The sequence below is a fragment of the Eleginops maclovinus genome, chromosome 17 (assembly GCF_036324505.1).
Source record: "Eleginops maclovinus isolate JMC-PN-2008 ecotype Puerto Natales chromosome 17, JC_Emac_rtc_rv5, whole genome shotgun sequence".
Classification (NCBI taxonomy): domain Eukaryota; kingdom Metazoa; phylum Chordata; class Actinopteri; order Perciformes; family Eleginopidae; genus Eleginops; species Eleginops maclovinus.
In genome coordinates, this window is record NC_086365.1 from 14,823,430 (window position 1) to 14,846,184 (window position 22,755).

A 22,755-nucleotide genomic window follows, 5' to 3' on the forward strand; every position below is an offset into this window, starting at 1 on the left:
AAGAGTGACTCCCAACAAAGACATGTACACAAAACCCAGCCTCCACCCTTTCCCTTTCCTCTGGTGCTACAGTTTGTCTGGTCATCCTCCACGTCCACCCATCTCTTTGTTAATATAAGACACTATTAATAACAGCAAACCATCTCTTACGGATGAAAATCCAAGTATTTTATGGCTTTATAACTAAATACTTAACATTATGGGAGGATAAAAAGTCTCTCAGCTAGATACTGATGTTAGAGTTGGTCCTGAGGGGGGTGTTAGAGGGACGCTCAGGGTGTTCAAAAGTAGAATATCTTTATACTGTGAATACACTTACTTATTAAAAAGTAAAATCTGGATAATGAGTGGAGGATTCTCCCAAAATAAGGTTTAAAGTTAGGGTTTATGAGTATAAAATGACACTGATTTGAGTCTGATTCTCCAATCTGTAACCATAAAGGTAGCAGATAAGATTGAACTCTGAAAACTAAAGTGAAGTTCTTCCAAGCAACTTTCTTTTCATTCGGATGGGAAAATGTATTGTAAAACAGTCTGGATTGAGATGTCCTGTTATATCTTGACCTTGGAAACAATTCCACTACCTAGATGTGTCACTGATAGGAGACAGCGAAGGGGAAACTTGGGACCTGGGAAGTGCAGAGCTTTGATGAATGCACCTGTTCAAAAGGAACTCTCTCATTGTGGCTGACGTTTGCCAGAGAAGAGTTGGAAATGACCTCGGAGATTTCTTCTAACAAAAACAGAGCCTTATTCATCAGAGGACAGTGTGTGTGTGTGTGTGTGTGTGTGTGTGTGTGTGTGTGTGTGTGTGTGTGTGTGTGTGTGTGTGTGTGTGTGTGTGTGTGTGTGTGTGTGTGTCTGCTGTGGATCTGGCCGACAGTTTGCGGTGTCAGTCGGAGCTGTAGCACCTCCAGATAAGTGTGTGTGTGTGTGTGTGTGTGTGTGTGTGTGTGTCCTTTCAAAGGCAGATAGAGGTGTGTGTCCGTCAGCTCGACCCCGGCTGTCACTGATTCCCTCGAGACTCCACAGTCAGTTAGCTTCCTCTCCAGGGAATGTTCCTCCATGGCACACACAAACACCTCCTTCCACTCCCTTTCTTAAGGTATCATACGTCACCTACTTCCTCCCTTTAACCTTTACGCCCCTCCACCTTCTCCATTCCGAAGAGGAAATGTGTAAACAGATAGAAGGAGGGTTAACAACAAATCTGTTCACAGTCAAAACAAAGGAGAGGCATTTGCTTAGAGCAGAACCTTCTGACCCTGAACCTTTCCAAAAATCTTTAAGAAAAACACCCACACTCACACACATCGACGTACTGTAGTCACGGCTCCAGATGCAGCTCCACTTGGTACCAGGCTTCAGATAACAAGGTGTGGAGAGTTCTGGGTCCCATCATTACTCTCGTGTCAGGCCTCCTCCCACTCAGGGTTGAGCAGCAAACAACGAAGACCATTTTCCTGATGAAAGATTGGACATTTTCACTTTAGCCATCACCCTATAACAATGGTATAATGATAAACAAAGCAACAACACAGAGAGGAGAGGTAATGCTATTACAACATGAACACACATCTACTTAAACTTACAGATAAGGGAAGATAATTCGATAGATTCATTAAGATCATTAAAATAATAAACAGCTCATCCCGGCAGCTAAAAATATGCTATAAATGCTTCCTGTAATCTGGAGAAATCTGTAGTCATAGGGTAGATTCTGTGCGAACACAACAAGCTGGATAAATGTTGTTTATGCATAGTTTGACAGACAAGGTACATTTGGATGCACTGTTAATAAAGGTTTGTTGCAAAAATTCTATATAAAACGTTTTGTTTACTGCTTCCAGTTTCTACACAGAGATGCTCATTGCCCTTTCTCACCTTATCAAAATAAACATTGAGTTCAAACTCCACATGCTATACAGATACGTTCTGCTTAATAAACGTGTTTCTTAGTAAACTGGCCTACTTAATGCTAATATAAGCGACAGGACTCCCTCACACGACGGTTCATCGTCAAGGGAGTGCACCCCCTATTCCGACATTCCCCTATTACTTCACAATTTTAGTACCGCCATTCCGACAGTCTACAGTCTTTCTTTCATTTTTGTTTGTGTGTCTTTTTAACATATTCTTTAACATATTAAAGCCATGCAAGCCATCGAGGCTGCTCCCAATTCTGCAGAGCTGTAGACCGGAGCTGATGGGATGACGATGGAGAGACTTGGAAGAGCAGTGGCGGTGTATTCGGGAGGGCTATCAGAAGCGTCCATGAGGGAGGAGGGGGGGCCCTGCGTGTCTGACAGTGTCAACTACCGCTCCGAATGCTTCTACTTAAGTGGAGCTATGCAGACCCAACGCACCACCGATGCAGACCTTCCGACACCCTCCCAGCACATCACACACACTTGCAGAGATGGCCTACAGGCCTATGTAAGCCTATGGCCCCCATTTTATATTAATTACCTCATGTCGGAATGTTTGGAAAAAAAGTAAAGTGCGGCTACTCCGACAATGGAAAAAATGTTGTCGGAGTAGTGGCACGTTTTTAAAAAAAAATGGAAATGCCGCCACTCCGACAATTAGACATCAATGTCGGAGTAGAGGTATGTCGGAATAGCAGCGTGTAACCATCGTCAAGGCAACCACCCCGCGCTGCTAGCATTAGCTGCTAGCATTAGCTGCTAACTGGCTAACAAAGGTAAACGGTTAATACAGTCGCTTATAAACAATTGAACAATCTTAAACAGTTTCATATATTTAATTTACATACACAACTAGCCGAGGATACCCAGATATCATCACCAGTTTACCTGCAAAATGCAAAAATAACACTTTAGGTTCACAATCACTACAGCTGCGTTTACATTTTCTTGCGTGCTGCTGAGACCATAAAGAACAGTTCTTGAATTTGCTTATTTCTGTTTGTGTCATAGAAATAACCTTCTGATGGCAAACAGACTTGTTTTGTAAGGAAGGTAAACACACTTTTCATGTTTTCAGTCTGTTAAAGTATTTAGTGAGGCATTGTTTTCCACAGCAGTTAGGTTGGTCAAACTTTCCTTTCCCTTATTATTAATCGTCTACAGTTTCCGATGCTAATTACAGTTTCCTGAACCTGTTTATACCTAAAAGAAAATGAAAGTCCATGCAGCTTTCACTCTGAGAACAATATCACATTCTAAATGACACACTGAGCACCAGTTCAAAACTATTTGTCCAATACAAAGGGAAGACTTTCACTCAGTAAATCTGCTTTGAATTGATAGAAGAAATGGGGAGGATTATAATCTTATCTACTTGTGATTGGAACCAGGAGAGTTCTCAGAAAGCGAGGCCAGTCTGGAAGAGAAGCAGCACAGAGGTGGGAGGTTTAAGCCTGGGGAAGGGGGAGACAACACCAGGAAGGGGAGATGTTTAAGGGGGTACTATAGGATGTGGCACATGGGCTCTTCTAAAATGTCTGTAAATTTAAATGATTAATTTTATAGTTTTATTAGATTTATGATAATGCTGTACTGTGTTTTGATATTTATAGCAACATCCTCTTTTAAATTGTCTTAAAATCTTCATTATTTATCAAGGTTTTTATTGTTTAATTAGGGTTTTAGGTTATTTATATTATTTATGTTGTAGTTTTATTAGCTCATCCAATAACCGCCCCCCCCCCCCCCGTGTGTGTGTGTGTGTGTGTGAGAGGAGAGAGGATTGCAGTGTGTGGGGGGGAACAGTGAATGTTTAAAGAAGACACAGAAGGTGATGAGGAGGTGGGGAGTACGAGGGGTAGGAGGAAGAATTCACACTCACATTCCTTAAATGCCCGCCTCATTGTGGTGGGCTAATGAAGCGAGTGGGGGGGGCAATGGATCAACCCACCGGAGCGCCGGCCGGCACGGAGCTGAGCTCAGGGCTGAAGAATTTCCAAACGGCGGACATGAGAGGGCACGGCACGGTGCCGGCACACACACACACACACACATTATATCAGTGTGACCCATGCTGGGCTGGTGTGAAAAGTCAGACAGTTTTGTCATCCAACTTTGACAGGATGGAGATTCCTCCCTGAGAGTGGATTTTATTTCCATGTATTCTAACAGTTGTGTGGCCATAGTAGAATTTCATTCATAATGGACAATGTTTGTGGCAGCTGAGGATCTGTTTCTCCAACCTAAAATAAATACAAAACTGAAGATTTTTGGTGTGTTGACACATGGTATTTTCAATTTGCTTACAAAAATACCAGAGTGGAAATAGAGATATGATACAGACAGGAAATGCAGGTAGACCCTGGAGATGATGCGCTGACTGTATGTTAAACCACAAGGTCACAGAAAGAACATTTGTCAGTGTGTTTATATGATGCATAAAATCCTTCTGCTCAGGAGTTTTAAAAAAGTGTAAAAGAGATGCTTCCCAGTCTGAAGCTTTCATGTCTTCCCGTGACGAGACGATGTCAAACAATACAGAATCGTTGGCAAATGTCTTTTTTCTCTTCAGACATTTACTGCATATCAGCACAAAATATCAGCAACGGTGTTCAGTTATTCATCCTTGGTGAGCAGTCTGTGACAGAAAGTAGGGGTGATCAGCAGAGTATAAGTGGAACAGGAGGATGAAAAACATCCTTCCTGCATCACAGTCACCGCTGACAAGTAGACCAATGAGAAGAGGAAACAAGTCAGTGGCTTCAGGAAGCTCTGTGACACATCCTTCCCTCCCTCCATCTGCCATTTGCTCACTGATCTTGGCTCCAGCTCTCCAGATGAAGTGCATCAGCCACATGGAGCTAATGGAGGGTGAAATCTCAAGCATCAAACTGTAAGCACTAGAGCTAACATGACATTCCTCTGGCCAGTTGCATGCATGACTACCGGCAGCCGTCCTGATGCATGCTGCTGGCCAGAGGAACACTGGGTGTGATCATCAGGCAAACAGGTGTGAACATCAGGGCTAATCTGACTGTGAACTGACACAACTCATGCGCCTCACTACAGCCACCACAGTAAAGAAAGCATGCTGACCAGCTGCTCGTACACGGTGCTCCTATCCTATCTGATGTTCCTCTTTTCAAAAATGATTGTACCACTAACTGACTGACAAGGCCTCCAGGCATCAAACTCCAAATCCAATTCTTGGCCCCCTGTTCATTCTGGCTATGATCACTACATATCATTTGAGTCTGGACAGATGGGTCTAAACTGAAAGTTGAGTTGTTGAGGCGGTCGTTTGAGTTTCATTTGTCACAAAACACGATGAAACAACTACACAGCAATTAAAGAACATGCAGTCCAAGCGTGACTCCTGATGTCTTTGAATCTCGCCCTCTAAAGCCTGTTATTAATGACTCGTTCCAGAGGCAGGAAACACCCAGGGAAACCTCCACACCCCTGATGCTATCTCTCCTATTTGTTCCCACATTTCCTATCAGCCACCAGTGGAGCTGCCACCGCAATAGCAATTGGATTTATACGATCAAATAGTTTGTTGATTTGTCTTATTTCAGAGAAGGATCTGAAGTCGTGATGTCTCAATCGAGGGAGAATTGGAGCTCAGTGAATGCAGGCATAGTAGAAGTGCCATGAAAGCAATTCCTGGGACGTTTGTGAACATCGTCGTCATGGCTACAAGCGACTGAGTCAATCTGAGGGTTTCTGCAGGGCAACAGTCTGCTGCCGGACTTTAATCCAAAAGCCAAACACAACGCCAGCTGGACCAATGTGCCCATTTCTAGAGTAAATTAAACTCATTGTTGGGTAATGGGAAAGGAATGAATTCATATCCCTCCATTAGAGTTCCCAGAAAATGTGAAGACACAACTATAGGATGGCTTTAAGAAAGCTTCTGTTGGTTTGCATTGGATTTCTCCTGTGACATATGTCTGTCAGGAAGGAAAGACAGAAAAAAAAGAGAGAGAGAAAAAGTGAAATAGGAAACAGAAAAAAGAGGAAATAGAAAATGACCATACTTCTTTATATTGATGTAATCCAAAAGTAACGGAGAGTACTCAGGTCACGTTGATTTTATATTGTGATACTCAGATTAGGATACTCATTTAATCAAAAGAATTCTAGTAACTAGTAATGGTAACAGAATTAAAACCCTCCCAGCATGAAGACATGCTGACTCTTTGGATCTAAGCTGGCCTTTCCCTTGATCAAACAACCTCAGTGTCTATGTGACTTCACCCTGCGTCCTTGAGTCATGGACCATTTTAGGATGAATCAAAAGCAGGGGGAACACATTGTCTCAGGGCTTCCTTTGTTATTCAAAATGTCCCAGCAGCAGCAGTGAGTCCACAGCTCTGGGATTGGAGAGGACTGGGTCTGCCCCTGGTTCCTCATGATAAGGGAGGCAGTGCACACACACAGCTCTTTAACTCAGCATCAGACCAGTCGGAGAGAGAGAGGGAGACACACACACACCACACACACACTCACACTCACACACACACTCTACCCCCAAATCTCCAGCTCTGCACAGAGAAAGAAGCAGCAGCGACACACACAAAAGCATTCTTGGCTTTCAGTTTAAGGGAAGAAGAAGAAGACGAAGGAAAAACAAGTGAACAATACGCCTGGTGAGATCTTTCTGCTTGAGATAGAAATAGAAGGGGAAAGGCGTGACAGGACTCAGACACGGGTTTAGTCAGGATCGGTGCGTAAGGATCACTACATCTGGAGAAGACTGGAGCAGGAACAGCATGAGAGCAGCTATGAGGATCACGTGGCTGCTGCTTTCTCTCAGTGAGTACAAATCATTCAAAGTGCATGTTCACCTGTTGGGGTTACGGTGCATTTTCTCAGTGATTTCTGTAGTGTTTGTCCTCTTGGATGTATTCTTGGATGTGCATGGCTGCAGGACATTACAAAGAAGAGAGCATGCAGCCGTTAGACACAGCAACAGGTGCGCACACACTTAGTGTACTCCATTAGGATTAGTATTTCAGTGAAAGGCCTACAAATAGGTCTTTTAACACATGCACAGAGTCACTGTTTATAATGTAGACTCTATCAACAATAAAAGTACTCATAAAATATATCAAGTTCTTAATGAAAGTACAACAAAAGAGAACAGACAAATATTATTTATGTTCAATATTATAAAGCTAGGTTTTTAATCCTAATGAACAATGCATTACATCATGACTCTGTAGGATAATCCTAGTTTTAGTAGAGTACGAAAATGAAAGCAGCATGACATTTATAAATCGTTACGTATATCACAGCTCACAATTCTACTGTACTACTCTTGAGTTCAAGTACTTAGTTACTTATCATCAGTGTCATTATTGCAGTTGAATGGCCCAGCTAGCTGAGTTTCTGTATCATATTGTTGGATTTATACGCGTTCATGCCAGTGTAAGCATCATGTTGTCGCAGGTTGAGCTTTTCAAACTTCTGAAGCCCTTTGGACGTTGGTTTTGGGGTTAGGGGCTGGCTTCTTGTACCAGAACTGGATTATTTGAAGGGTTTCAGAGCCCTGCAAGTGAAAATATGATAATGAGTAATATCTTTTTTATGAGCCTATCTTGAAAATCACTGCTTTATTCGATGCCTTTGCATTTGAATATATCATAAAGTGTGCTGATTCCTCATCAAAGTGTCTAGCAACTATATCTGTCATACAGTAATAAACGACTACTGGATTATTTTCTGAATTTAGGAGTAGTAGTTTCCCTCCTTTTCCTGTGTCATAACAAATAGATTTACACTAGTGGAACTCTTTATAACTTCTTTTGTTTGATTAGATTGTGTTTAAAGTGTCAGTTTACAATTACTACACAAATAATTCAGGTTTTTTGTTTTACTATCCAGATCCCTGATTACACGTGGCTGTAGTGTATAAGTACAACCATACAGCACATGCAATATGGTCGTTGACTCCTTAAAAAACTGGATCTATTTTGATAGAACCTCACAGAGATCAAAAACATATACATAAAAAAGTATTTGTGCTTATACTTTCCACATGACATTAAGACACAAAGACGAAACCAATGTTGACAATTTTGTTGAAATACACACACAATCTAGTTAGAATAGAGGAGTGTTTAACGCAAGAATGCCTTTTATCAATTTGTGTACAAACTCAGGCTCTGAGAAGGAGGACAAAAAGCGTTAGTGGATACCAAACTTGAAACGTGCTGCAACCAGGGCTGCTGCCAGTCAGAGCCTTTTTGTCTCGGTCTCGCTTCTTTGTGCGTTCATTTGTGTCGCAATTAAATGGAGTGAAATCCTGTGCGTTAAACACCGCTCTTAGTTTTTAATGAAGAAGTCTGGGAAGCTTACTCCTGCTGAGTGAAAAGTGTAGGAAAGTGCCTATTGGACTGCAATACTTAGTAAAACATCTGCCCCTCCAACTCCCACCATCTTAATGCCTTCTCCCTCCAAATCCCCACACACCCACACATACACACACACACACACACGCCTGAATAATGAAGGGCACCCCTGACCTCCCCCCCAGTCTGAGAGGCGAGGAAAGTGTTTTTCTTTAATTATGCACCTGCCGCCCTCTCAGCACTATACAGTAGGCGGATTCGGACGGGAGGCTTTTATTTTGGCAGTAAGAGAAACATGTGACACCTTTCCAGAACTCAAGCTGAAGGCTGTCAGCACTTCATCCTTTAAAAAAAAACGGACACTTCTTTGGAACGTGTGAACGTGCATCTGCGTCTGTGTGTTTAACAGCCCCTTATCACAAGTGGGGGGAAACCTGCAGTGTGTTGTCTGACATTTTCAGAGTAAATTGACTTTAATCAAGAAGCCTTTTTGTGCTCTTTGAAATCTTGATGAGTGATTTTGATTGAGTTTATTATAATTGAAGCTTCAGGAATTTCCTAGTTTGAGAGGTTTTCCTTGATAACGCAGTCCAATTCGACTACTAATTAGCTGTTAAAACTATTAAGTTAGCTCTTATTTAATAGTTTTCCCCTCTGTGGGACTACTAAAGGTATTCTGATTGTGATTCTGTATTTATAACTTGGTTACTTCACATGTTTATGGATTAGCTCATGATCTAATGTGCATTAAGACAAGAGAAATGTGCAAACGTTTTGTAGAAAGCCACTATTTCAACCTCCAGGATCATGATGTATACTCACTTTCCCCAAACACCATCTCTTAGAAAAGAAGCAGCTTTTAAAAACGTGAATGCATCTTTTTGAGCGCTGAAATGACTTCATCTTGGGATCCTGTTCTCCACAGGGCTTTAGGGTTTTCTCCTGTCTGCATGGACGCAGTGACTTCCTGAAATTACAGCTGGTGGTCACGGTGATGACAAGATTTCAGGAAGTAACTGCGCCCAGACGGGAAAAATTCCTGCCTGCTGGAGTGGAAACATGGTTTAGCTTTTATAATTCGCCTCATGTATTATACTACTTACAGCTAGTAGAATTACCTATAATTCAAACTGTTCATTTGATGACTTACACAAGGAGGTGTGAGTTTTCTTGTGGTAGAATATTACCGAAAATGACTTCCTGTAGTGTGGTATATAGGTTTTTGTGCATGTAAATGGTCTGCAAAGGCTAAAATCCCTGTCTTTCCTCCAGAGGGAGTTTCCCTTTGTAGTGACATCTCTAAGCAGGTTGAGCAATCACAACAGGGCCGGCCAGCTAACCAATCGGAGCAGACTAGACTCTGGTTTCAGACGGGGGGTGAAAAGAAGTGCTGCAGCACAGGCAGTATGAGGAACATAAAGACCTTTTTGAACATTAAAGCATGGAGACATGTCCCAGGAGAGACACTACATACTGATATACACCTGAAGATGAGTATAATATGGCCCAAACAATGTTCTGCCCCTAAAGCTGAAACTACGATTAAGATGTGTTATTAAAAGCTGCTGAAGGGAGTCTAGAAAGTGATGTCAGTGTTAAAATAGATCAAGAGGAACCTGGACATCAGGAAGGAGGCCGCAGCATCATCAGTTATCAGTCGTCTCCAGGACTTCCTCCCCGTCTCTCTCATGCGTTTTTGCAGATTCACATCTTGTCCGTTTCCTACAAGATAACAGCCAGGGTTCCCGGCCTCGGGGAGACGCTGCCTGCTTGGCACACTGGGCTGGTGTCTTGCGCTGGCTGGCGTACATGCGAGAACAATAGATGGGGGGGGGGGAACTATATCAACATCCCAGTTCCCAAGCAGGGCGTGGCGGCAGGAGACGGCCTTGATCCAGATCCTGGTGGAGAAACAGGGAGAGGAAATTTATGGAACTGTAAGGGTCGTTTCAAACTACGAAACAACAACATCTTTACAGCATTTATAAGATATGGTTCTGGTTTCAGAATGTCAGGACTGTGAGGATTTTGTATATTTCAGTAAAACAGTTTTATTGAGTGAAAAACTTGTGGAGACTTTCTTTAGCATAAATAAAGATGGTAAATATAGTATATACTGTACATTCTATATATATATAGTATATAGTCTTGCTTCAACAAATAAGTCGTGGTGACTTACAATCTTTAGCTGCCGTTGATTGATTGCCAAGTGGTCTACTAACAGGTCTCATCAGGACACACAAAGTAAATCAATGGTTATCAGAACCTGTAAACATGGGGTCAGTGTTGTAATGAAATGATGAGTTTCTTAAACGTCCAATAGATGATAACTAACCTAAAAAAAAAGGGTTTGGGTTAAAAACAGAGACTTTCTCCTTAAATTGAACAAAACTACAGGAAGGAGGTCTTTTAAATGATTCCAGTCTGGGTTTTTTTTCAGAGGAACTTGCTATTTTATCTCCACATTGTTAAATAATGGAGTTTGCTCAGTCGTTTTGTCTTGGGAAATGCTCTGCACTACAATTTGAGCATTTGAAGCGGTACACTTTGCAAAGACAACAGTGATTCCCAAACCCCCTGGATGTTTTCCCTCCCTCGAGGGTTTCTGAAGGTCCAAAGCAGCCTTTTTAGGACCGTCTTTTTGTCCAGATGCATTTTTATGTTGTTAAAGGCCAGGCACGGCTGGCATGTGGAAGTTTGCTTCAGGGAGGAACCTCTAAAGCCCAGTGTTTCATCACTGTCCGATGCTGCAGATAAAGAGCGGCTCGCCTTCACCTCTACTGTAACCTCACACTCCCTTCACTTATCCAGCATGCCACGCTGCACAGCCAGGTGTCCATTCATCAGGGCTGCGACTGGTACCGTCATGGACAGCCTCCTCATCCCTCTCCTCCCTTCATCTCTCGCTCCTCAGCACTCTTTTCATCTGCCTCATCACTTTGTGTGACCTCCCCTCACTCCTCGGGTTTTAAGAAAACAGAAAACTGCCGTTGCTCAATTTATCTATGCAGAGGGTGTGTGTGTGTGTGTGTGCGTGTGTGTGTGTGTGTGTGTGTGTGTGTGTGTGTGTGTGTGTGTGTGTGTGTGTGTGTGTGTGTGTGTGTGTGTGTGTGTGTGTGTGTGTGGTGTGTGTGTTGGGGAGGCGGGTTGCAGAGCGCTTTAACATTGAACTTTTACCATCAGCGGACCCCGACAGCTTGTATAAACACACATACCAGTCTGGTCTCCAAGGACAGGGAGTGTGTTGTTTGTAGATAATGTGTGCAAGGCTGCTAATGTGTGTGTGAGTGTGTGTGTGGTCGGTAATTTCCATGTGGCCGTTAGATTTACGGTGTCTCAAACCCCTCTTCGCTTTCTCTCCTCTCACCCCCTCCTTTAGTCTCTCCTCCCATTCACTTGTCGCTCTTTTGTTCCCACCGAGTGTTTTAACATTCACAGCTTTCCCCTCCCCTCCCCCACCAGCACCAGCACCAGCACCACTCGGGGGCTGAATTTCCCCTTTCAATTGGACGGGGATGGGTTGGGAGTTCTACTTTAAAATCCAATCAGTTACAATAAGAAGTTACGTGTCATAATGTGATCAGAAATGGTTTTAACCAGATAGGGGGTCGTAATCTCCCTCGCAGGGGGCTGATTTTAATGACAGTTTGGATCTGTTCTAAAGTTTTAGGGGTCTCAAAACTGCCATTTTTGATCCTAAAAACCCTAACCTTAAATCCTAGCAGTGCAAGAGTAGCCCATTCTTGCATGGCCGCACGTGGGGGCCAGAGGGGCCTTTGTGTGGGCCCCTTTGTCCCGCCGCCGCCTTAGAGCGACAGCTACATTTATTTATTTACTCACAGAGCATGTTCACGCTCCCACACACACCAATCCTGGGATTACAGTCAGGGGGTCTGGCTGTAACACACACATACATACACACACACACACACACACACACACACACACACACACACACACACACACACACACACACACACACACACACACACACACACACACACACACACACACACACACACACACACACACACACACACACACACACACACACACACACACACACAATAAGCTTCACTAACATGACCGTCTGACAGCCTAATGCAATCGTAATGAGGTAATTACTCAGAGGGTACAACCAATGTGTTTCCTAAAAATGAGGCCTTTTGTCAAATTTCTTGAATTTCTTCTAATTGTCGACTTTTAAAAATGTTCCACTTTTATCTACCCTTTAATCTGCAGCGACATGGCTTTAGTTCCATGGCCCAAAGTACAGTTTCTTAGTTAGTGCAATGACCTGCAATGTGCAATATAAACACTTCTGAAGTTGTGCAACACCTTGTCTCAACACCTTGAAATGTCACGACGTCACTTGTTGTTTTTTCATCACTAGCTTCTTGAATATAATCCCGTCGTTGCAGAGACAGTACGACTATAAATTGATTGTTCAAAAGACAAATAGCTTATTTACAGCTTTGCTTGCACTTAAGTGCTATGTGTGATTGTACAGTATCGTACCCCTCACCCCGAGATGAACCGGGACTTTGTCATCTCCTACCACTGATAGCATTTGCTCAGGCAATAAAACTGTCCCCCTCTGTCCTCCTCTCTCCAGTGTGTGTGGGGTCTTGTTCTTGGGGGCATTTATTAGCAATATGGCGGTCAGGAAGTGGATGGAGATTCATCCAGTCTCCTCCCTTTTGAGCCGCTCTGTCAATGCGTACACATGGTGGTTCTCACACTGAACAAGCGGCACCCTGTAGGGAGGGGTTCAGGGAGATGGAGATCCCCCTCTGACCTCCTCTGGACCTCCACTTAGTCTCAGTGAAAGCAGGCTAAACACCGTTGCGCTCCACAGATCCACTATGGAGCAGCTTCAAAGGCCGGGTCACTGAGGAGGGACAAACGGGATTTTCTTGCCGCTAACTCTCTGCCTTCAGAGGATTTTATGAAATGCTTTTAAAGTCTCACATTTTATGACTTGTATTGGTAGTTTTTAGGTCAAATACTGTGGATAAACGTCCCTATGACACTGGCGATAGTCTCCTTATGAAAACAGCTGGCAGAGGACCAACTTGAGTCCACTTTGTATAACAGGAGTCAGACGAGTCAACACAAGTGTTTCCTGTCACTGAAGAGAGCAAAGCTAGACAAGAGCGAATCAGGGAAAGGGCAGCAGGTCGATTCTCACACTCACCGGTCACACCATGAGACAAAAGGACAATTTATACACTTTATGATATTTATACCTGATCCACACACACTCACACAGGAGGAGGCAGTGAGCAGACTGAGGTCAGAGAGGATTTTCACAAAGCAAGGAAACAATGAGCTGCATAATATTCCCTTATATCTTTCTTTTAAAAGCTGTGTTTATTGATGTTGTAACACACACTATTGCATGTATTCCGTGTCTTTATCCCCTTTACTTCCATTCTACTGTTGCTAATAAAGTCATTAATGCAAATCAATCTCTTTCATAAAAAGTTGAGGTTGGCAATATGTAAAACAAAAGGTTGTTCATATAAGGTGTCATACAAAACAACATTTATAGGACATGTTTCAGACACCTGGTTTTAGTTTCCATCGTCTCCTAAGAAAAATATCTGACTCTTTAGCTGCTAAATGCTATGCTAACTAGCTAGCCTGACAGATTACACATTACAGCGACACGGTGAAAAGAGTTTAGACGGTGCTGTTGACACAACTACATGTTCAAAAGTATATTCCGTGCTCTAAATTCATTTTTCTTTCATTTGAAAGGGTTACACATCAGTTAAAACTGCAGCATTTTTTAACAACTCATTATTTTCTAAAATAAAACTCAATAAAAATGCGGACAGCATACAAAAAAATGTATTCTCGGCTGTCCTCCTTTTGTATAAACAGTCAAACCACATTAGTAAGTTTACCCAACTCCCAAAAAGTCTGGAAACTGTTGCCTCATCTAGAAAAAAATCTGTATTTAAGTTACATTTTTTAAGTGTTGCACAGTTTTAAGGGACTAAGAAAAACGTTTTGGTAATTCTGATAAGAGTGAGTTATTGCAGTGTGTGTATGTGTGTGCGTGTGTGTGTGTGTGTGTGTGTGTGTGTGTGTGTGTGTGTGTGTGTGTGTGTGTGTGTGTGTGTGTGTGTGTGTTTCCCAAAGCTGCGCGGTTGAGGAATGAGTGAGGAGGTAAAAACAGCGCTGGTGCTGATAGCAGCAGGAGTTATCCGGTGCTGCCCGCTAAGAAACAGATGCATCAGTGACAGCTCGGGTCAGCAGGGGTCAGAACGCAAGACACACACACCTGGGGGAGGGCGAGGGGGAGGCCGGGGGAGGCAGACGGTGACTTATTCCTTTCCAATGCATCTTTATAAAAAATATATGCTGTCATACATGTGCAGTTAGGAAAGATTTGATCACTGATCTTGCATCGTCTTTGGAAAAACACGCTGAACTCCGGCCTCTGCAGGGTTCCCGTCACACGATGCAACGTTGGGAATCTTTCCGGCTACATCAGGGGAAGATCTAACCAACCTTTATAAACATAGCTTAGGTTCATTTGATACTACTTTATACTTCTACTACCACATTTTGGAAGTCATTTTTTTGCTTTTTATATTTATAACTACTTTTTAAATTCAGATTTTGTCATAAAATCATAGGAACCTTTAAAATATGATTATTTGGTGCAGATTAAACCATCCAACATTATATTTAAGTAACTCAAATCATTGAAGTTTCAGCTTCTTAAAAGTGAAATATGCTGCTTTTGTTTTACAATATTTAAATATTGTTTGGGTTTCTTTTGTTGTTGCAATAAGTACTTTTATACCTTAAGCACATTTTCCTTATCTTACTTAAATCCTTTTGCTTACCATCAAGGAGTACCATCCTTGATGCAGTACTCTTACTTGAAAGGTCGTATTTTTACAGTGTGGTTTTACTCCTAGTCATGTTTCCTTACAAACACAACAGGTTCAGGGTCTTCTCCTCCCGTTTGAGTGTTAATAATGCAGTTTAGGAGACGATACACTCTTACTTTGAGCCTCAGGGGAATTTGTGCTGTAGACACGAACACTCAGCTGAATCAGGAGTCCTCTGAGTGGAGCGCTTCTCTCTCAGTCACAGTGTTTACGGCTGATAAGAGATGTGTGTGTGCTTCACAGAGACAGCATCCACCTGACCATCCACCTCTTATCTGCTCGCTCCTGACACTGATGCTGCGTTCACATGCTGTGGGAACTTTGGATCAAGTGTTTGTTTATGTTACACGAAGTCTGAAGAGCTATTCTTTTATGGCATAGATCTCCATTGTTGACTCGATCCCACTAACACCGTCTTGCTGCCAGATATGCGAACTAGAGCTGGAAAATATGGATTAATCTACCACTGAAAATGGAGTATTCCCCCCTGTTTCATACGTGTTTGATAAGTGTCTAGCTGTTTAAAATAACTAATCAATTCGGGAATCACGGCCCCTTTAGCAAATGAATGAAGTGGGCCTCACTAGTCTATTTATACATCGAATTTCCTTTCAGTTTTTTTAATCAGCTGATTTTTCCTTGAAACCACTTTATTATTATGATGATTATTATTATGTTAAAACATTTTCATTAGGGTGAATTTATTTACTATTTGTATAATATTAAACAGTACTGTATATTTGTTTATTAAGGAATATTGAGAGCATGTATTGCAAAGAAAGCAGCTTCAAATAGCTAATACAAAACTATTTACAGTAGGTCTGTTCTATAAATGTGTGTTTCAGGCAAAGAGGTTTCAAGTTTTTAACTTTGTTTCTTTTGTATATTTAAATTTGATGTAAATACTTGAAAGTCACAACCTATTTCCATATGTTGTTTATGTTTGCAACGACACACACCAAAGCAAATTCCTTGCATGTGTAAATACAATAACCTCATTTCGGATTCTGAAATGAAAAAGTGAACCGGGTGTAAACTGTGACGTCTTTAATCAGCAGCCTTTAGAGAAGTGGTTTTGAAAAAGGAGGATCAAAAACGTAACAACAACACCGTGTTCCTCTGAGGAAACTATATATAATCCATGTCACTTAAAACGGCTACGTGTCGGGTCATGTGTAAACGTGTGCAGGCCGACGCTCCAGGTTTGCTGTGGATGTTCTGCAGGAGGGTTGAGGTCAGGCAGGGGAGGGGGGAAGCCATTGTTTTCTGCTCCTGGAGTCGGGCAGGGATTGTTTGCCGGGCTCTTCAAATGGGCCGTGGTTGCGGGTGTGGTGCTTCCAAGTTTATTGTGTGCAGCATCCTGTGCTCGTCACTATTAATAGAGAAGCAGGAGAAGAATATGGAGCGCCGAAGCTTACAGCTGCGTCTGAGGCGCAGGAAATCTAGGAGCAGTGGTCGACACAGCTTACACTTCTCCAGCTTTACATTAGATTATTTAATTGACATTATTATAGCTGCATTAAGGGTTTTTATGTGTGTAGTGATTATCAACCAAATTACCCATCAATTTACAGTTCCCCTCCGCGCTACAGAAAGCATTTGTCCGCTGATTGTTCTGGTTTCTCAATGTGCACTACTCGTTCAGTTTCATGGCCTTTATTTTACTTTGTTTCCAGCTGCAGCTCTAAAACCAACAGATAGAAACCCACTGGTGAACATTTAGCCGCTAAAGACAACGGTATTTTTCACAGGAGTTACATTTATCAGGTAAATCTAACCAAGTTAAAAAGGCAAAAAGCCAGTATGTTCCCGACAGCAAAATATGTTATATAATATATTAATAAATAATTACACAAATACTTCAATATGAATGCTAATGCTCCATGTGTGCTGCATGTGTAATTTCTGACAACTTTATGATGTGATGTCGTGTCTATGTTTTGTGTTCAGTTGTTGTGGGCTAAAAAATACTGTAGATTGTTGCCACTGATTTATATGTTTTTATTTATATCTCTTTTGGCAGCGTGCAATCTCTAAAAATCCTGTGTTTTCCTCCCTAGGCTTCCTATTAAACAGCGTCTGTTCAGATGAACCCACGACGACTAAAACTGCAGACAAGCCTATGATAAAAACAACGACGACACCATCTGTGTCGGGGAAAACATCTCTGTCGACGACAACATCTGTGTCGGGGAAAACATCTGTGTCGGGGAAAACATCTGTGTCGGGGAAAACATCTGTGTCGGGGAAAACATCTGTGTCGGGGAAAACATCTGTGTCGGGGACACCATCTGTGTCGGGGACACCATCTGTGTCGGGGATAAATTCTAGCAGTAAGGTGAACGGAATTGCTAATAACATACCTGACACTTCTGGGGCACAAACGTCTCAAAAACCATCGACAATGGCTCCCGTGGCCACCAGCGCAGCCAATACCACCAGCGCAGCCAATACCACCAGCGCAGCCAATACCACCAGCGCAGCCAATACCACCAGCGCAGCCAATACCACCAGCGCAGCCAATACCACCAGTGCAGCCAATACCACCAGCGCAGCCAATACCACCAGCGCAGCCAATACCACCAGTGCAGCCAATACCACCAGCGCAGCCAATACCACCAGCGCAGCCAATACCACCACCCGAGCAGTACAAGGTGCAAACAACATTTCAAATGCCTCGACGGACGCCACCACAGCGGGGCAGCCGACCGGGACTCTGACCTCCTCCACCATCAAGCCGAACCACAAAGGTGATAAGTTCCCCTGAAAATCTCCTGTAGTGCTTTTGATTACATCACTATGTAACACTCGCTCTTCTGTTGGCTAGCACTCCAACACATTATACGTTTCATCTAAATTGTTCCTTTGTGTTTCGGAAAATGCACCTGGTGTCTAACGCCGACATCTTTAAGCTGTTGACCAATCACAACAAAGCCAGTCCAGCTAACCTAGTCATATAAGTATAATTTTTTTTTGGTATCATGTAGCTTTATTTAGATCAATTGGAGATAATTGTTTCAGTTTTTCAAAATGACACTGACCCGGCAGAAGGGGACATTATGTTGACTGTTGCATGTTGTTCCTTTGTTGAAGGTGCCAATGGAACCACATCGACACCTACAAGGACACCGGAGCAGACGGCGTCATTGAGGGCCACTTATGCAGCAGGGAACACAGGGACCACCAGGGCCTCCTCCACCTTGATGGAGACCAGCCCTCCTACAGGAGCCACCACTGGAGCCAATTTTGGAACCAATTTTGGAACCAATGTTGGAACCAATTTTGGAACCAATGCTGGAACCAATGCTGGAACCCCGACCAATCAAACCACCATCACCATCATCGCCACAACCACCACAGCAGCTCCAGCTAAGAAGTTTTCGGTAAGACATCCTGTGACAAAGTGGAGCAGAAATGTAGCATTTGTCCTTTGTTTTTCTAAATACCTTTTATAATAGTACTATGCTTTGCTCCTTTAAAATGAATACTAATAAAATCATGTAAGCACCCTTTACACACTTCTTTTGACTGATACTTATTTTCTGCCTTTTTTTCTTACAGTATTCGACAAAGAAAAAATACGAGGTAAGATTAAGTGTTATTTTTGAGTGTTCAATCTGTTATAGGCATCAGACTGTTTCTATTCCCGCAAACAATGCATGTGATAATAAACACAGTTCCTGCTCTGGCTCCCATCAGGCCTCCGCTATTGTCCTATCGATGAGAGGCAGGCCCACACCCTTTCCACTGCTTTCTTCACTGACATTAACTCCCCGAAGTGTTCATTCACTTTAGAGATGAAAAATAATATCGCAACATCCTGCAGAACAATAAGAACAACACCCACTGCTACACTCGCCGTACTGTGTGAACAACAGAAGTTTAACACAGCCATTTGAGCTTGTTAGCATGCTAACATTAGCTTGTCAGGGTGCAACAGTTTTTCTGTAAATCGCAGATCTAAATCTTATCTTATTATAATAAAGTTAAATCTATGAAGGTTTGTGGAAAGAAAGATGTTTATTTCCTCTGCTGAAGAGGCTCCTGGACAGAACAGGAAGCAGTGATGCTCGATTTATAAAAAAAGGTTCCAGTCACTGAGTGGAAAAAGTGTCTTAGTGGGAACCCTTCCTGCCTTTCACTGGTTTCCTTCGTTCCCACACCTCTCCTTTTTAAAAAAATATATACTCCCCCTCGCTCTCTGCCTGCTAAAGCATCTGCACCTTCCCATAATACACCAGAAATACTCCACACAGGAAGATATGACCTCAACTGTCACCTTTGACCTTCCTGCCCAAACTCTGTCTGTATGGTCGAGGCTTGGCGATGACTTATGCGCTCAGAAATATAAGTGACATATGTGACAAAGTGTGTTGTTTTACCTTCAGAAAGAGGAGGAAAAAGATCTGGTACTGGTGTGCAAGCGGCTGATGGAGAACCTGGAAGATGGAAACTGCACCCTGTCATGGCGGCACGACAATGGCAGATTACAGTTTGACTGTGTGGAGATAAACGGCAAAGGTAAAGCATCTTCCTCCTATAAGAAAAATTACATTTGTCAGGTCAAATGAACTGTAAGCTGAATTCTTAACTACTGAAAAATGTGTCTTACAGTGACAACAAACCTTGCAAACCAGTACTATGAAGAAATCACCAAGGTAAGGGTTAATACATTGAATATACTAGCAGGATTAGTGGTTTGAATCTGTCATTGTGAAAGAAGTAATCCTCCTGTGTGTTTCTACTTGAAGAAACCAACAGATAACAAAACTCTGATAGCCATCCTGGCCTCCTGTGGAGCTCTGCTGATCATGATCGTCATCCTCGCTGTTTGTGCGTCCCACCACCGCAAGCCGTACAACGAGAACCAGGTAGGTGGAGCACGTTTCTTTACATTACAGTCAGCTGATGCTTTTTATTGAAGCACATGTTTTACCCACATGCTTCAACAACATTCTCCCTTAAATAGCAAGTTTTTTCGTGATAATATAATAAAATGCAGTTCTGAAAGGTAGACATCTCAATACATTGACTTTAAGTTACTATACACAGCTTTTCTGTTGACTTCTTCCTCCTTTATCTCTACAGCAGCATCTGACGGAGGAGTTGCACACGGTGGAGAACGGATACCACGATAACCCAACACTGGAGGTGATGGAGGTGCAGCCGGAGATGCAGGAGAAGAAGATGGCCCTAAACGGAGAGTTCAACGACAGCTGGATCGTCCCCATAGACAACCTGCTGAAGGAGGACATCGCCGACGAGGAGGATACTCACCTGTAGAGACGAAGGAACAAAACAAACAAAACTATCCACACTTCCTGCTCCATGCCGACCCTTTCCCTCCATCCTGGGAATGCCGTTCCTGTAGAGAAGACTTTTCTGATCTGCAGGTACATCCTGTAGAAAAACCCAATAGTAATGATGTCTGTTATATATTTTTCTACTGTAGTGTGCAAAACAATACATTCTGAGCATGAAGTACCAATGAAATTGCACGCAGTGGCCTTGGAAACGTAAACCTATGTTTAGAAAATCAAGTAAATGAATCACTGTTCTGCCTAAACCTGAGATTTCCAATCAATAAGTGACTTTCTACATCATAACTCATTCAGGAAAAGCTCCAATCTACAAGGTGATTGTGCCTTTGTACACATGCCACTGTAAATAAAGTGTTTTAATGTTATTTTCTGACAGGGAAAACGAGTCAAGAGAAGCTTAAATTCATCTTGAGAGCCACTAACTTAGATTAGATGACTTCAGGATCCTGCTAAGCATCCTGGTAAATTTCCACTAATGTGTGTTTTCACTGGTGCACCATTCATAAAAGACAGATGTCTAAAGACAATGCTAAGTCATAATGGGTTTATAGAAATAAGACAAATTAAGGGGTTTAATCCAAAATGGCACATTAACTTAAGAAAGGCCTGATGGGATACAAGTATATTTTGTGGGGTTTGTTTTATGTGTGACCCTGACTTTTGACGTTGTTTCACGTGATTACAATCAAGGATAAAGCCTTTAGCTTTCATCTGAAAATAGGTATTTACTTGTGTCCACTTGTTTTCAATGGAGGCTATCGATATCGTTCAGCATTTCTAACAGAAAAATCACATGTTTTGTGAGCTTTACCTTCTTACATTCAAAATAAAATAAAAGGTCACATTATTACTAAACAACACTGGTTAAAACATTTCAGGCTTTGTAGTATTTCCAGTCTCAAAAATCCATAAACAATCAAACTTATTGTGATTATCAGAGGATTTTCAACACTATAGTCGGACAAGTAGCATACGGTGACTAGCTAACATTTAGATATTAGAAAAGTAAAACAGGAAGGAAACACTTTTTGCCTCACCAGGAGATATCAGGCCTGTCATGAAGCCTAATGTAAAAACAACACCGTAAACAACAAAAGTTAACAGTCAGAGTGAGTATGTTAGCATGCTAACGTTAGCTTGTTAGCTAGGGTGCTAGGGCTATCCCATTTATTTCCTACATTTGTTTTAACCTTGCTACTTTATTCGTGTAGTAAAAGGGAAATGAACTGCCATACTGTTATAAAATAGGATTGTTGACCGTCAAACAACATGGTGACATGTTCACACCGTCATTGTGAGCATTTTAGCATGCTAATGTTAGCATTTAGCTTAAAGCACCATTGAACAGTCTCAAGGAGCTGAAAGCATGAAGGGAAATCTAATCGTTTATTATTTTTGTACTGGTGATCACAAATGCCACTGTGCAACAAAAGTGCTTAAAGAAAAAACATAAAACCCACATGGTATTATCAAAATGTGGTTATTTTTGAAAATAGTGATGTGTAACCCTATCAATACGTAGAAAACACAGCATTTTCTCAATAGCCAGCAACAAATCTCCCAGTCAGGCTGAGAATGGGCTTTTTTAAAGGCCACAATGTGTTAATTGCTTTGACAGCATAGAAATATTACAAACAAGCCAACTGTACAATTAAAAAATAATCATTACCAGTAGGAAAAATGATGTTCTGATGCTGATTTTGCTTTTAATAACCACCTCTGATGTAAACACTGTAAATATTTCTGTGTATTCCTCTATTGCTGCTGCTGGAGGGGTTAGGTCGTTGATGAATATGATATGAAACTCCTCACAGCAGATCCTGGGCACATTTCATCTTGGATTATGTTCAGTTTAATAATTTACTTTCCTCTTAAACCCATTAAGAACTTAATATATATGTGTGTACTTATATATACAAGTGAATCACCTTTGGGCACTCCAATCCACCTTTTTGTTTGTTTGTTTGTTCGTTGTGTTTGTGTGTCTTCCGTTTCACGTTTATTATAGCTGTGATATTTTCACCAAAGTAAGTTACCAGTATTTTAATGTATTTATGATTTGTTTGCTTCTGAAGGCAAACAACAGGGGTCTAACACACTGGAAGCTGTAAATTGTTGTTTTACCTGTTCAGATTTGCAAATAAAAGCATCTTTTTTCCACTCACTTCTGGATTTCACCTGGATTTTTTTAACAGTAATACTCACAGCTGACCACAAGGGGGCAGAAAACCCACACTGG

The 22,755-nt window shown here is 42.0% G+C and overlaps 2 protein-coding genes across 5 annotated transcripts in view; one reads left to right on the plus strand and one right to left on the minus strand.

Moving 5' to 3' along the window:
* Positions 1 to 38: 38 nt before the first annotated feature.
* Positions 39 to 22,755, minus strand: part of mkln1 (muskelin 1, intracellular mediator containing kelch motifs) — a 36,682-nt gene continuing 13,965 nt past the window's right edge. The window contains exons 19-22 of one of the 4 annotated variants that reach the window (XR_010167781.1): positions 19,578 to 20,595; positions 9,901 to 10,185; positions 2,777 to 2,816; positions 39 to 1,463 (exon numbers count right to left, since the gene is read on the minus strand). The gene's annotated coding sequence lies outside the window, so the exon portion shown is untranslated. Of the gene's footprint in view, positions 1,464 to 2,776; positions 2,817 to 6,778; positions 6,856 to 9,900; positions 10,186 to 16,248; positions 16,568 to 19,577; positions 20,596 to 22,755 lie in introns of those variants that run through there. The other 3 variants (XR_010167780.1, XR_010167779.1, XR_010167782.1) reach the window with 3 other exon arrangements.
* podxl (podocalyxin-like) lies at positions 6,348 to 22,680 on the plus strand. Its single transcript, XM_063905432.1, has 8 exons — positions 6,348 to 6,746; positions 17,256 to 17,945; positions 18,289 to 18,578; positions 18,757 to 18,780; positions 19,584 to 19,716; positions 19,810 to 19,853; positions 19,947 to 20,066; positions 20,284 to 22,680. The coding sequence occupies exons 1-8, from the start codon at positions 6,704 to 6,706 to the stop codon at positions 20,476 to 20,478; spliced, it is 1,539 nt and encodes a 512-aa protein (XP_063761502.1). The 5' UTR covers positions 6,348 to 6,703; the 3' UTR covers positions 20,479 to 22,680.